Here is a 15,328-nt window from a genome sequence, read left to right as displayed (position 1 = left end):
CAAAATCAGGTATGGGACTCCTTTTATGACTATGGCCATGGAATCAGATTTGCCTCCATTTTCGGAATGTTCAGATTTTCAATCTCCAAATTCCATCAATGTTTCAAATATGCTACACAATAACGTGGCCAATACTTCTATAAGCAATAATACTTCTCCAATAATTGATAGGTGATTAGATTCAATACCATTGTCGTTTATATCCTAAATTCATCCAATTTTAATTATGCTATATTTACATGAGGGTACATCTATCAATTTCAGGGGTCAAACTTCTCTTATGTGTGCAACCACAGAATCAGACCTGCCTCCATTTCCAGACTATTCAGGTTTTCAATCTCATGACTCTCCGCTGATTCATAAGTATCCAGTTGAGGAGATTCCATTCCAGTCGTTTGAACCAGATTCTTCATGCAATGGTAGTTTGTTAGAATCCATGTTGGATACACCAAAGGTTTCAGGAAACTCAAATGCTAGTCACATGCATTCATGTGAGACAAGATCGGTTGATGAAAAGGGAAAGATGCCAATTTCTTTGGAGAAAGATGAATCAAACGATGAAGACTTGATAGATGTGATGTATCGCTTAGGTTGGTTTGATGATATATAGCAATAACAAGATTCCATGTGATATAAAAGATACTGTGTGGAAAAGACTTCCAAGGTTTGTCTCAGTGATATCACTGAAGTGATTGTTTGACAAATATTGTTTTAGTGTTTGCAATGTACAGTTTTGTTTCTCAATTGATTTGATTTGCTAGTTTTTTTTGGTTAAATAAGAAATCCATGACAACAAACCCATGTTGTTGCTCAATCAGTAATCTCATCTCATATCAAAACAAATTGCAGTCGTCAAAGATATAATGAGTAATTGAAGTGTATAATTGAAAAGCACTACACGAGATTTATACCCACGTAGGTATTATACGACAGATAAAATACAAAGGCTGGTCTCCACAATGCAAGATTGTGATTCAAGCAGCCTTAGTAAGTAATGAATATAGTGAACGTGATTTTGGTTTGTAAGTAATCAAAGTAGTAACTATGATAGACAGATACATTGGAAGTCAGCTCTCAACTTGATAATCTCAAATGTTTCACTTTCTGTTAACAAGACAAAGAAGAATGCATGCAGTTCTATTTATGAATTAAGAATATTCAAAGGCCAGTGTTATAAAAGAAGTAATCTGGTAACCCCCTCTGTTGAATTGGCTCAAGTGTAATACATATGGTGCGACATTTGGAACTCCAACTAAAGCTACTTGTGGGGGTATCTTTAGGAATAAGGAATCTCACTATTTAGGTTGCTTTGCTCAAAATTTGGGTGAAGGATCTTCTTTATTTACTGAGCTATCAGGAGCTATGCTAACATTGAAATAGCTAGAGAAAAAGGTTGGAACAATCTGTGGCTAGAATTAGTTCTGCTGGTTTTTATGGTGCCTTGGAATGTAAGGAACCGATGAGATAACTACGTAGCTATAACAAGACAAATGAATTTTATAGTTACTCATGTTTTTAGAGAAGATAACTGTTATGCTGATAGGTTAGCAGATATTAGTTTATCTATTAACAAGACACAGGTCTGGATGGATGTAGTTCATGATCAAGTGTTAGAGCAGATTTCATTAGAAATAGGCTTGGATGACACTGTTATAGATTTGTAAATGTTTGAAAGGTACCCCTTTCTTTTTGTTTGCTTCTATTTTGGATAGAGAAATTCTAATATGGTCACATGACTAAATAAAAAGTGTTTGGTCACACACACATAAAAAAATATTTTTTTAATAGTAAAGAGGAAATTGATAAAAAAATGATTGAATATTTTAAGGACCATCTTTTTATGTGTGTGTGTCCAAACACTATTGATTTGGTTTTGTGACCATGTAAGAATACCTCCTTAAAATATCTCTAAAAATACCTTTTTAGCTCTTTTAAAAAAGATTCATTTTTAGCATGTTTTGATTTGACATGTGTAAAAAACTTTTACACCGTTAATGCATATAAATTAATCTCTTATTACTTTTTATAATAAATGCAATAACAATTCCTTCCTCCTTCCTTAAAAAAAAAAAAACAAAATTTATCTTCTGTCAAAAAAAAAAAATAATCTCTTTGATATGTTTCTTTTTTGAAGCTACTCCATCAATATATTTTCACATAATACCATTTCTGATCAAATTTAAATAATTTCATAAGAAAATTTTCGCCTCCTACATGACACACGTTCTTGCAATAGTACATGAATAATTCTCAAGTCAACCAAAGAAAAATATTTTTTTTTGAAGAAGTCAAACTAACCAAAGAAGAATATATATTTACAATTTCCTTCACAAATAAAGAATTAGTACTATACAAAGTGAAAGTTTGCAGGGCATACCATGAATTATATACTAAAGTAATGCTACCTAGTTTTGAACTGCCGTTATTTACAACAATGGATTCTGCACTATCATTTCCCTTACTAAAACTGTTGTTAACAATCATAATAACCAATTCATATCTATATACTTTATCATTTCTATTTCAGTTTTATATCTAGACAAGTTCTCTCATTCCCAATTTAGCATCCACGTCTCCTTTATAATATAAGAGCCTCCAAAACTACACCATAGTTAATGATATACTTGAGGAGCTACATAAAACTCACTTTCAATAACAGCTGGTCTTAAATCTTCCTCGCGCATGAAATCCAAAGGAAGGGAAACAAGATGTCCCTTTATAGACTTCAATCTATCTATTGGGTCTATTACTTTTGTTTCTCCATTCTCATGATATATTAACTTATCAGGGGCTATTCCCAAATCTATGGTGGTCTGGCCAAGTTTTTCCTTCCACTGGACCATGCTTTGCCGAAGTGCAGCTCTGCATATATTGAAGAATAATAACAGTGCATTATAAGAATTATTAACTAGTAACAAAAAGAGACGAAATAAGACATAAGAAAGCTAGGATAAATCCACACCTTGAGTGTATTTGATCATTGGGGACGCAAGCAAAGACTTCATGGTAGATTCTTGTATTTTCCTGTAACACATACAGCAGTTCATTATACTGTAGTATAATAAAGTGTCTGCTCAATTAAGAAACGTAGCTTTTGTTCTTCATCCCACTATATTGCAAAAGATCTTACCAGACAATGTGTTGTCAGGAAAACTGTTACACTTAATTATTAAAATATAAGGGATTAAGGGATGATATGACTTCTTAACATCGTGATCAGCTAAATGGACGTTCTTAAAAAACGCTCTACAGGTTTCATAAATCACTCAATATAAGAGAAAATACACAATGCAGTAAGATATGATATACTAGATTTAGCAAAATCTAACCTTTGCAGTTGCTGCCCACAATTCCTTGTAGGTTGAATCAGCCACTGGATCCATGATTTTACTGATCTGTTATGAGAACAATACTATTGTCAGGAAGTAAATAGATGAACATAAATCATTTTATAAAGGACGAACAGGAAAATAGTACTAATATTGTCAGCACGGTTACTCATGGAAATTATGGTTGAGCTAACTAGAAAAACAGATAGAGAAACAAAGGCTTAGCAAAAATAAACAAGGCCGAGCAATTTTCCATTTCTTAGTTGTAATGGGGTCAGCTACAAGTGTGTAGCCAATTCATTGACGAACATTAGAGCATTGCCTTTGTTTCCTCCAATGATGTGGCATATGCATATGAAAACCTAAATCTGATTATTTTGACTAACCTCGCCAGTAAGAAGACCAAGATGCTCGGACCATAGGGAACAGCGGAGGCTATGGGAAAATTTCCCAGCTTTCCACGGCTTTCCATTCATCAATGATTCAACATACTCTTTGTCTTCTATAACTACTCCGATCTAGTACACCAAAAGGAAGAATTAAAGTCATTTTCTTTAATCCAGAAATATAGAGATAATTCTTAATAAAAAAACAAAACAAAAAAAACTAGAAACCTTTGCTATACTTGTATTACATTGTTAGGTAGTGTTTTGTGCTTAAGATGTGTCAAACCATTTCTTCCAAATGATTGACAGCATCAAAATGAATTGCTTGAACTCTACCAGATATGCAATTGAACAGAGGCATTCCATATTAAAAATGGGAAGCCATTGAATTATGTGCTAACAATCATAGCAACATAGCACATATTTATTGCTATCAACTTAATCTCTATTCAAATCAGTTGGAAAAAAATGTATGTCCTCAAAATGCAGAAAATAGATGAAAATGCTAGGGAAAACATAAATTGAGGTTATTCTATCCCCGACCAAAACTGAAATTCAATTTAGCTGCAATATACTTGTATAAGAAAGCTACTATTATCACTTAAACTTGGGGGGACATGTAAACTGAACGATCTGATTAGATAAATTTTTATAGCATAATATACTAGAGATAATGTGAATTAAAAAGAATGCCATCAATTTATTGAACAACGGTAATCTCAAAAGCAGAAATTAGTTACACTAATAGTATGAACATTTTAACATAATTACATAAGCTCTAGAAGTAGCAGGTTATAGACTTAGTGTGAGAAGCAGATATCAAGTGTACCTCAGAGTCTCTTGACCCAAGCAAACTCCGGTCATTTATATTAGATGATCCTATCAAAGCTACACGGTCATCGATTATCATCAACTTACTGTGCACATATACCTGTATAAATATGGTAGTATAGACCAAACAAAGGAAAACATTTGTGCTGTTAAAATCTTCGAAAGAGCTAAACAATGTATATATTAGGTATGGGAAATTGAAACTACACTTTCTATAATCATTTCAAGATTAGTTGATAGTCCTGAGTGGAAATACTCGATTGAAGTAAAACCTGATTTGATTAGATGTTTTAAAAACAAAATCAAAATATGTTTCAATTGGGTGGTAATATAATCACCTGGCTTGTGGCCATAGGACCATCTGGATGAAGTCTGCCATGAGATCTTAGGCCATAAAAGGAAATATAATCATGTGTCTTACGACCAATTATAGCTTCAAGGTTGTGTAATATGGAGTGCCTTTCTCTAGAAATGGTTCTATACTGCCAATGTGTTAAGGCTCTCACAGTTGCAGCACCACCATCATCCAGACCACCCTGTTAGGGAATGATAGTTCAAAACTGTAAAAAACTTAAGGCCCAGAGAAAAGAGGACGGACATTATAAACGAAAAGCGAGTAACATTTACTTGGAAGCCAGGCAAGAGGGGCATCACAACTATAACTCTAAAATCTTCCTGTTCTTTGTGGGCTTGCAAAATGCGCCTGTATATTGCTTCCAAAACACGGTTCTGTATTGTGTCATCCGTTGCTAGACCTGATATGAAAAATTGGTTCTGAATGGAAAACAGAGGGAAAAGAAGTGAGATATGAGTTTATTATTAGTCAAAGTGTGAAATTCACTGATCCTATACTTTTTTTTTAAAAAACGGTATCCAGTCACTGATACTATAGGTCATTCAAAACTTAATTCAATACTTACACACAACCATATTGTAATAACATAGGTATCTTTATATTAAGGGTCATGCTGACTTGTGCCCTAAGGGCACAAGTTAAGAAGCTAAAAATGGAATTAAGAGACAAACTTAATATTGAAAAGATAACTTTTGAAACTTTAAGATATTAAATGCACAATTTCCAAGAAAAAACTTCTACATTTGGTTTCTTAATCTGTGCCCTTAGGGCACAATATAGCATTTCCCTTGTATTATGGCCTCAGTGCAACGTGAACATTAGAGGGTATAGTGTAAGTGGTAATAGCCCATGAAAAATATTGGAAGAGATTCAGTTCTAAGATTTAACAAAACCATAATTTGTTATCATGTTATTGTATTTTATAAAATCCATATTTTGACCAGATGATTATTAACGTTGTTCTAACCTTAAGGTGCCACATGTAACCGGTATTAAAGTTAAAAAGTTTCAAGCTTTCTTTTAATTCTTGCAAAGTTTTATGTTTTCTTCCTCCTCGCCCTCGCCAAACAATCATTATTAAAATGACCCCCAAATTCAATACTTGAAGATGGTGATTTTACATCATGACATTGAATCTTTATCGTGTCTGTCAACTGTCAACCAACCCAATGTAGAGATTGGGACATTAATACCTGACTGGCTAGCATTTACATTATGCCGCTTAACAACCCTAGATGCCATATATTATTGTACGATACTCACAGGAAACTTGTTTTCAAAATAGCAATGTCATTCAATCGTATATGTCATTTAAGTATTTTAAGCACAATAAAATAAAACGATCCCTCCAATGCTTGATAAAGTATCAGATTATGCAAAATCAGAAATCAAGTTGAGATCATATGGAAATATATGTTTCATGCAGTTACAACACTAAGCAGGAGATTATTCAAAAAAAAAAAAAACACTAAGCAGGAGACTATTATCCATATTGAAGCAAGATCAAGGGAAGTCAACTTTCACATAATTGATTTACCTCAATGAAGATAAAATGCTTTGCCTTTTCAATAAGAGAACAATATGCAGTGTGAATGCTTTCTTCAGGTTGACTTGTTCCAACAGACCACTGGCTTACACTTCTGATTATCTGTAGATTTCACATCCATCCAAGATGCATGGCACCAGATAAATAGTCACGTAAAGTTATACTGATAAAAATTAGGAAAGTCAGAAACTAAGAAATATTTTATGCTGGACTCATTACATAAACACGGTTAACAGCTTTAGGTCCTTTGTCAGGGTTATTGAGGATGTCGCATCTGTAAATATAATAATTTATTTTACAAGTAAAGATAACAATATTTCCAACCAAAATAGAATCAGTTAATGGCTCTTTCAGAAATTGTTCTAGAAACATAATTTTACAAATTTCTTTTTACAAACCCCGACTCTTTAAAGCATCTGTTTCTGATAAAAATTAATATAGCTGTTAATCTTACTAAGATGGGTTACAGAATTTTCTTCAAAAAAAAGATGGGTTACAGAATAAAATGTAAACTTAGTATGAACATGTAATCTTGATATCCTTAATACTTTTTACCAATGACACGAGTCATATTTTATCAGTTGCAGTAGAATGTGTTAAGAGTGATAAACAAATTCATTCAAGAACTGATGCAAATTGAAAAATTTTACACCAGGTATACAAGACCCGGAAGGCATAACTAACCTGACAGTGACAAGTAGTGCGTGGGCCAACTTGTCCATATTCCAAAGTAGTGGCATCATTGGTACCTTCAGGTGTTTCCCACCAATCATCTATGGAATCAACAATGCAAGGAGCCTCCAAGTTAAAGGGAACAGCCTCATCTTGAAACCCTTTATTCTGGTTATCTGAAACTAAAGTTTCACCTTCCAGATTTTGGGACAATAATGGAGAACATTCACTGGAATTTCTATGATCTCCATTTGAAGTGACTGCTCCATCAGCTTCTTGAGGTAAAAGTAGCGGTATATCTTGCGGTGGAGATTGTGAGGAGAATGAATCTAGTCTGTCAATTTCTTTCTTGTTGTCTTCATCTTTCTCATCATCAATGTCAATCTCTTTACTTCTTCCCATGTAATGTGGGATGACCATGTGATGGTGAGGCATAAGCAGAGGAATTTCATGTTCATTTGGAGCTTTAGTTCTCTATGATATGTTTCGCCAAGTAAGAGAGGATGACAATAAAAAGAAGCATTTAAGATTAAGTACACACAATTTAGTATATACCTTAGCATGATTCCAACGTTGAACAAAGTGCCGAGCAATGTCACGGCTGGGAGGTCCCCAGAGAGCACAATGGACATCATGCCATGGCATACGTGGATATTTTTGGCGATCCAATTCATCTCTCATGGTGTCTTCCCATGAGTTTGGTTCAGACTCTCTATACATGAATAAAAATTCCACAAATCATGTCTCCAAAAACATGAAGGAAAAAAGGTACACCAAGCCACCAACCTATGGATTTCGTTCCTATTCCTACTGATTTCATTCACTCATCAACAAATCTAGGATTAAATTCTACTTCTCATTCTTATGGATGTAATACATATAACACACAGGTAAATCCTTACAAGGGACCACAGAGCATTGACTGTTAAGGAGCCTGAATCTTTACTTTTGTAATACATACTTATATGCACTGGATTGTATTGCAAAATTATTAATATTTTTAATGATAAAGATAAGAAAAAAGAATTACCTTGGGTTGTAATAGTCCTTTCCAGGCCATATTACAGAGGGACTATCACCCACTTTATGTTCAGGTGTGTCATATCGTCCAAAGCATAAATCTAATCCTCCAAGAAAGCAAATCTTGTAATCAACAATTACAAGTTTTTCATGGTGCGACCTGTTAGAAATCAAGCCAGCATTGATCATACACTCATGCATAAGATCGACCGGAATTTATACCAAGTTAATTTTCATACTTCATTTATTTATCAATAAATAGTACATACCATAAATACACACCAGAAGCAAAATGGTCGGGAGAGCGTAATACCCTCACATTTTCATGAATTTTGAGCAGTCTTCTCATACTGTACAAGCTGTTGATTTTCAAAGCTATAGAAACCTCCTTGTAGATAAGCACATAGATCTGTACAATCATTTAATGGCATATGCTGATAAGTAAGATTCTCTTTTATGCACTTCATTCTTATAAAGCATATAAGCAGCTGAATAGGAAAATAACAAACAGAACTGACTTTATCAATGAGAATAATGTGTACCTGAACCCCTTGTTTAGCTTTTTCTTCCAATAATGAGTCTAACCTAAAGGTAGGAAAACTATCAAAAGGCCGCCTCAGGTATAGCTCTGGACACAGCCACCAACCTGTTATGAAGATCTACAGCCAGTTTCCATATTTCTTATCATTGAGAATTGAATGGGAACACCAAAACAACTTAAATATACTCTTGTTAAACAATTGTAAACATGTACCTCTGATTTTGCATCTTGAATTGAAGAAGCAATTGCTTCAAATGCTTCTTGTCCATCTACAAACCATTGGGCTTGGCTCCCATCTCCTGTCAAACCTCTTATGGGAGCAAATGAACCAAAGCGGTGAGGACTACACCAACCTTCCAAAGGTCTTAGACCAGCTTCATTAATTGCAGTAACCCAAGTTTTAACTTTAGCACTGCTGATAGTTCTCAAGCATATGCTCCTGTTTCCACTAGTAACCTATTAATAATTTCAAAAATATATTTTTGTATCATTAGTTTTCGCTAATACATATAGACTGAACTCTTCTCTGAAACAATTAGGAAAAAAAATGTTCCATATTAAAATTTGATGACCATGATTTTATTGGTTAATGAGAAAGGGAAAAAGATAGTTAGGAACATTATATGTCTCAAGAAGAACATTCTTCAATACTTTTTAAGCACATATCAATTAAATTAAAACAATATCTGAAATTTTTTAATCAACTTGGAGGTCATCATCTAGAGCATGCCATAACTAAATGCATTTTATTGTCTGAACTTTGAAGTGTAAGTTATGTTGAACCTAAAATATTCAATTTGGATTTCTAAACAGAAAACAAAAGAGTTATATAATCATGTTTTTGAAATGTCAGGTCAATCTAGTTGCGTTAACTGGCCGATGCAACAAAGAATTGACACAGTCCAAGAGACTTAACTATCTCTGATCTTCAAGTTTAAAAAAGTTCCGTAAGAGACAAAATCTGATCACCTTAAATGTGAAACGCAAAGGATTGCGTTCCTTTGTTGGTTCAGCTAAATATACTTTGGTCTCTCCCTTGCCAGTTGAGGATGGAAGGACATCAAACATGATTATATCCAGTGGCTTGTTGTCGAAGGGATCATCCAGCAAGGCCAAAAACCCAGGTTTCAAAACAGCCCATACCTGTGAGCAGAAAATGTAGTCTAGATAAAAAAAACTAAGATCAGATGAAGAAAAGAGAGTTTGCAAGAGAAGATACATAAATATAAAGTGGAGTTTTTCCAGAGATATTCTATGTTTAAATTTGTTCCCTATTCCTACTTTAATCATCATATCAAATCTTATAAAAGTTGCTGTTAATATTAAATCATTTACGTCATCATGTCTCTTCACCTAATAGCTTAAGCTTTGAGGATTTTTGGTTGATTATAAGTTCCATCAATTAATGTTAACCAAAATTGATAGATCATGGTCTACTAAACAAAACAAAAAAATTGATAGGACCCACCTAATATTTTGTATATATCAATTGTAATTCTAATATTGGTAACAGGTAATTGACATTTGTAGCCAATGGAATCCAAGAGATTACTATAAAATGTGTAAACATGATCACATTAATATTCAATATTTCTGTTGATCACAACCCTTGCTTTCTCCATGTTACACTGACAGCTTATGTTTCTGGTATGGAAATGATGTGTTCAGTTTTTCCTGTGTTTTTCCTATGCCGCAGAGCGATGCATATCAATGTGATAATGTCAGGTTTTTATGAAGAAAATCCTAGAGATAAATTATGTAAATGTAACTAATTATATTATATTTTTTAAACTAAATACAATCTACCATTGCATGCCTGGTATTGAAGTATTCAGCCTTGAAACTTAGTTACATGGAAGATGTGACTGCAAATGTTCATAATAAAGGTATGAATCAACTGTACGTCACAGAAAAATGTTGATTTATATCCCACTAAGACAAGTGAGCATAAGATAGTTAAATGAGCACTTAAAAGACAAAGTCAGCAAACTAACTTTATATCCAAAGATCATTGAGGAAGTATTAGGAATGTTAAAATTTTGAAGCTAATGTTAAAGAAAGGAAAGAAAGCAGTTAAGCACTGAATCCAAAGGCCTATCTGGTTATATTAACTCAGTTCAGAGCTACACCTGCATTTAACTTTGGAATAATATGCAGCCAAACAAACTAAGATATCGATTATCACCAAAAAAAGAAAAGCAGAAGAAATAAATACACCAGAACCAAACCTTTGTCCAATTGTTATCACAAAAGTGAAACCAATGAAATGGAAAGCATGTTACATCAGAATCCTGTGAAATATTTGACAAATGCTTCACTGTAACATATCCCTCTCTCAGTTTTGGACCATACTCTTGTAAAAATGATAGCTTGGAGACCTCCAAAAACTTGCAGACCTATAATCCAAAGGCTTATTTTAGCTCCGTAGAAGACACATTACATACACAGTACTGGGGAATCATATAAGAAATCTGTGTATCTAAACAAATCATACAATCATCAACTGCAAAGCTTCACTTGTACCTCTCGAGAATTCACAATCTCTAGGTTTCCTAAAAAAAGATCCAAATAATTCTGCATTGCAACTTTGGCTCTATCTGCAACTGACTGCTGACCTCCTAATGATGGACGAATTATTGACAGAGCAGCAACAGATGGGACGTATCTGTACAAAGAAAATTTTTTTATAACATTTCTTTAAGCCCATCTTGAGAAATAAGACCTAAAAAACTATATATAGGCTATAACTACTAAGGGTTTTATTCTACATAACTTACTGCTAGAAATATAAATGACTGCACTTTTTTATTAAAATAAATTACACAAACTATATACTCTAAATAATGTCTGGAAAGGCTAGTTCAATGCAGGTCTGAATTCAACCCCTTTTGGCCCTGCTTCACCTTTTTAAGAATCAACTATCCCATGCTTTGCCAAAATACTTTAAGGGAAGATTTGGTCCAACAACTGAGAAGAAGTTATTTTCATGTAAGTCATTAAGTTCCTGTCCTAGTACCTGTTTTTAACGCTGTCTTCATGATGTATAGGTATAGCTCCATCATCAGGTTCTTCATCATCTTGCACCATTACCATTTGATCTACTATTCCTAAGCTATGAAGCCACTCTTTTACCTTCATGAGAAAGATATAAATAATAAATTAGATGGAAACATGTAGAACATAATGAAGGAAACTGAAGATAGTCACCTATATGCATGTATGTATTGTGGCATCTTATGTAGCACCGACACATGTGATTACATTCAATTAATTTATTTTTTCAAATTATTATCGGTGTAAACGATTCTGTCATTGCTTCATAGATGGGATCACAATGAATTAAAAGAAGTATTGCTGCAAAATGCAAACTGCAAACCTGTTCTTGCTTGTCATGAAATTCTTCAATTATTGCACGTTTCCGCAAAGCAAACTGTAAATAGAGAACTTGTGATGCTTTCTTCCTTAGACGCCACTTGAACTGTGAAATACAAATCAAAGCTATTACCTTAACATTAGTCAGATAGGAGCTGCATGCAAAGCTTTTTTTTTTTTGGTCAATAGTTTAGTGGCTAGAATTAAGGTGAATATATTACGCATTGTCCATACCAACTGAGCTGAGCTCACGGGACTGTATGTATGCAGAGCATGATGTTACTCTACATAATTCAAAAGACTAACCAAAAGCATATAATTAAACAAATTAAAGTGTAAAGGCACATTCTTTAAAAAAAAAAAAATGTAAAGACACATTGATTAATATCTATATTAAATTCTAATTAATATCATAAAAAAAAAAAAAAAAAATCTCACCAATTCATAGATGGAAACCAACAATAACTAATTAATTTAGTCAAAAAAGATAACTAATTAATATCTATTTGAATAAGGAAAATAACCAATATTTAATATTCATAATTTCCTTCAAGTCAAAAAAAGAAAAAACTTCATTTACAACCAAGCAACTGTGCTCAAGTGGTTAAGGAAGTCTACCAAGAACCGGATTTTTGATGGGACAATTCTTGACCAAAACTTACTTAACTCCGATTGAACTCTGGATTACCAGAGTCTCTTTCAGGTAATCGGAGAAATAACACAAAAAAAAAAAAAAACATTTAGCAAAAAAGAATTTTGAATTTGCTAATAATATAGTTTTCCATTTCTACGCACAACAGTTCCTTGAAACTCGTTCTGAACAATACAACGCAAAACGAAAACCATAGCAACTGATTCAATTTTCCCGCTCAATTTCAAGAAGTAAAGAATAACAAAAAGAACAGAATAAATGTAAACAAATTTGCATGCCTGTTTATACTGCAACTCAATTGTATAAGAAAGTAGAATCGGGCTTATTTCACCGGTCTCCGGTCGCGAAACGGAGACGATACTGGCTTTGGGCAATTCATCGAAAATCCTCACCAGTTCTCCGCATTGCCGGGATGCTGATACTGAATCAGACGATTGAATCAACGGCTCCGACGACATCGGTCGGAATCAACGATCAATTTCAGAGTTTGAACACAAGTACACAAGACGGTACTGCAATGAAAAATGAAAAATATTGACACGAAAGGAGGGTGGTGGTTTTTGTAGTTTTTAGAGTTTCTTACATCATAACATTTGTTACAAAGTTAAAATAAATAGGGATAAGTATTAAATAATATTAAATGATTGGTTGGAATAAGAATCTTTTAGGTACAATTGGCGTAGTAAAAGGTACTGTGAAGTATGAATGCAAATGAAGTTTACTGAGTTAGTAATAAAGGCAAAAAAATTACGTAATCCCAAGTGGATTTGAAGGAAAAGGAAGTTTAGAAAATGATGCATGCAGGTGTGTTTTTGTATCTTTACTGATGAACGGGTACTGCCAAATTACCAATAAGCCTTTATTTGCTTTCAGTTGTTGAAGGGTAAGTTGGTAAAATGATGAGAAGGACGAAATTGAAGCACACTTGCTGCGGATGCACACATGGCATATGCTAGAATATCCAAGTTTTGATACTTGTCACACTGAGAATATGCCAAATTGTCATATGATTGATATTCCTTAGTATTAACCTATGAAGTCCGGATACTTTAAAATGGTGCCGTACCCGTGTCGGATACGTATCGGATACCGATACTCCGCGGATACTCCCGGATACGTATCCCAGAAGTATCCGAATGATTTAATTTAATTTTTATTTAAAAATATATTGGATACCTTAAAGATACGTTAAGGATACTCCTGGATACGTATCCCAGAAGTATCCGAATGATTTAATTTAATTTTTATTTAAAATTTTTATTTGTATTTTGATCACAAGTATTAATTTTTGTAAATTGGGATCATTATATTGGTCATTACTTGAAAAGGATGACTATCTTCATACTACCTTGGTATCATCATATTGCAGGTTGTTTATATAGTATGTTTTGGTTTAAAGGATATCTTAGTTGGTGAATGGTCCATTGTATTTTGACTTGGTGTAATTAGTTTTAAGATTTCACGCTATTTATTTTTTGTGCGTTTATGTCTAATATATATATATATATATATATATATATATATATATATATATATTAAAAAAAATTGTAAACGTATCCAAGCCGTATCGTATCCTAAATTTGAAATTTTTGACGTATTCGCGTACCCGTATCGTATCGTACCCGTATCCGTATCCGTATCGGGGCTTCATAGGTATTAACAAATTCAAGCTATTAGACATTGGAATCGGCATCTTGCATCAATTGGGTGATTATTGATTCTATGTATTTTCAATCATAAGCACCTAAGTCAAAATTATTAATTTTTCTCCAAAAATTAGTACTCCCTCCGTCTCACAATATTAGTCGTTTAAAGTTTATGCACGATAATTAAGGAAATGATTAGTTGTGTTGATTTCAATGGTAAAATTAGTGGCATTTACTAAAATACCCTTATTAAATGTAGTTAGTGGAGTAGTTAAGTTGGATGAAATTCAATAAATAAGGGTATAATAGTGGAAAAACATAATAAATGCTGCATTGGTATGGTAAAGTGACAATTATTTTGAGAAAAATAAAAAATGCTAAAGAGACAATTATTGTGAGACGGAGGGAGTACATGATTTGAACATAATTAAGGTGCTTATTTTGGTTGGTGTATGTTTGCTCTTTTCTTTTAAATTATTAAAAAAAAAATACTAATGCAAGATTGGGCAAATGTGTAAAAACATGGATAAAAGTATGAGACAATGAAATAATATTTTTTATGATTTTTTTTTTAAAGTTCAAAAGTCTACAATATTTTAATTCATATTCATAAAAATATAATTAACTTTTGAAAAGAAAATTAATTAATTAGAAATGTAATTAATTTATTAATTACAAAAGCAAATGTAAGTTATGTACCATTCAATTTATTTGTCCCGTTGTATAAGACTCATTTGGTATTTCCAATTACCTTAATTATTTCTTTACAACGTACCTTTATTTATTTTGCATATTTTTCTTCAATCAACAATAAATATTATGTTGAAAACATAAGCAAACTCTCTTTCTTAAGGATAAAATTGTAAAAATAATAGCAATTATATACCAATTTTCTTAATTTATGTGATTTTGACAAAATATCATATAGCTTTTTCTTTTAGGATTAGGATATACTTATAACTTTGAAAATTGTAAAGG

At 32.9% G+C, this 15,328-nt stretch overlaps 1 protein-coding gene across 1 annotated transcript; it reads right to left on the bottom strand.

Moving 5' to 3' along the window:
* Positions 1-2,294: 2,294 nt before the first annotated feature.
* On the bottom strand, positions 2,295-13,304 carry LOC146957290 (phospholipase D zeta 1-like). The gene is made up of 20 exons (XM_085735580.1): positions 12,983-13,304; positions 12,057-12,158; positions 11,697-11,812; positions 11,204-11,345; positions 10,909-11,076; positions 9,650-9,823; positions 8,894-9,136; positions 8,682-8,798; positions 8,409-8,548; positions 8,150-8,299; positions 7,675-7,831; positions 7,132-7,593; positions 6,439-6,549; positions 5,174-5,320; positions 4,885-5,082; positions 4,545-4,646; positions 3,716-3,847; positions 3,330-3,395; positions 2,963-3,024; positions 2,295-2,862 (listed from the first exon to the last, which is right to left on the bottom strand). The coding sequence occupies exons 1-20, from the start codon at positions 13,160-13,162 to the stop codon at positions 2,613-2,615; spliced, it is 3,219 nt and encodes a 1,072-aa protein (XP_085591706.1). The 5' UTR covers positions 13,163-13,304; the 3' UTR covers positions 2,295-2,612.
* Between the last annotated feature and the right edge of the window lie 2,024 nt (positions 13,305-15,328).

Source organism: Medicago sativa, chromosome 1 (genome assembly GCF_051527215.1).
Source record: "Medicago sativa cultivar Bolivia chromosome 1, Bolivia_mono, whole genome shotgun sequence".
NCBI lineage: Eukaryota > Viridiplantae > Streptophyta > Magnoliopsida > Fabales > Fabaceae > Medicago > Medicago sativa.
This window is presented reverse-complemented; position numbering and strand designations above follow the sequence as displayed.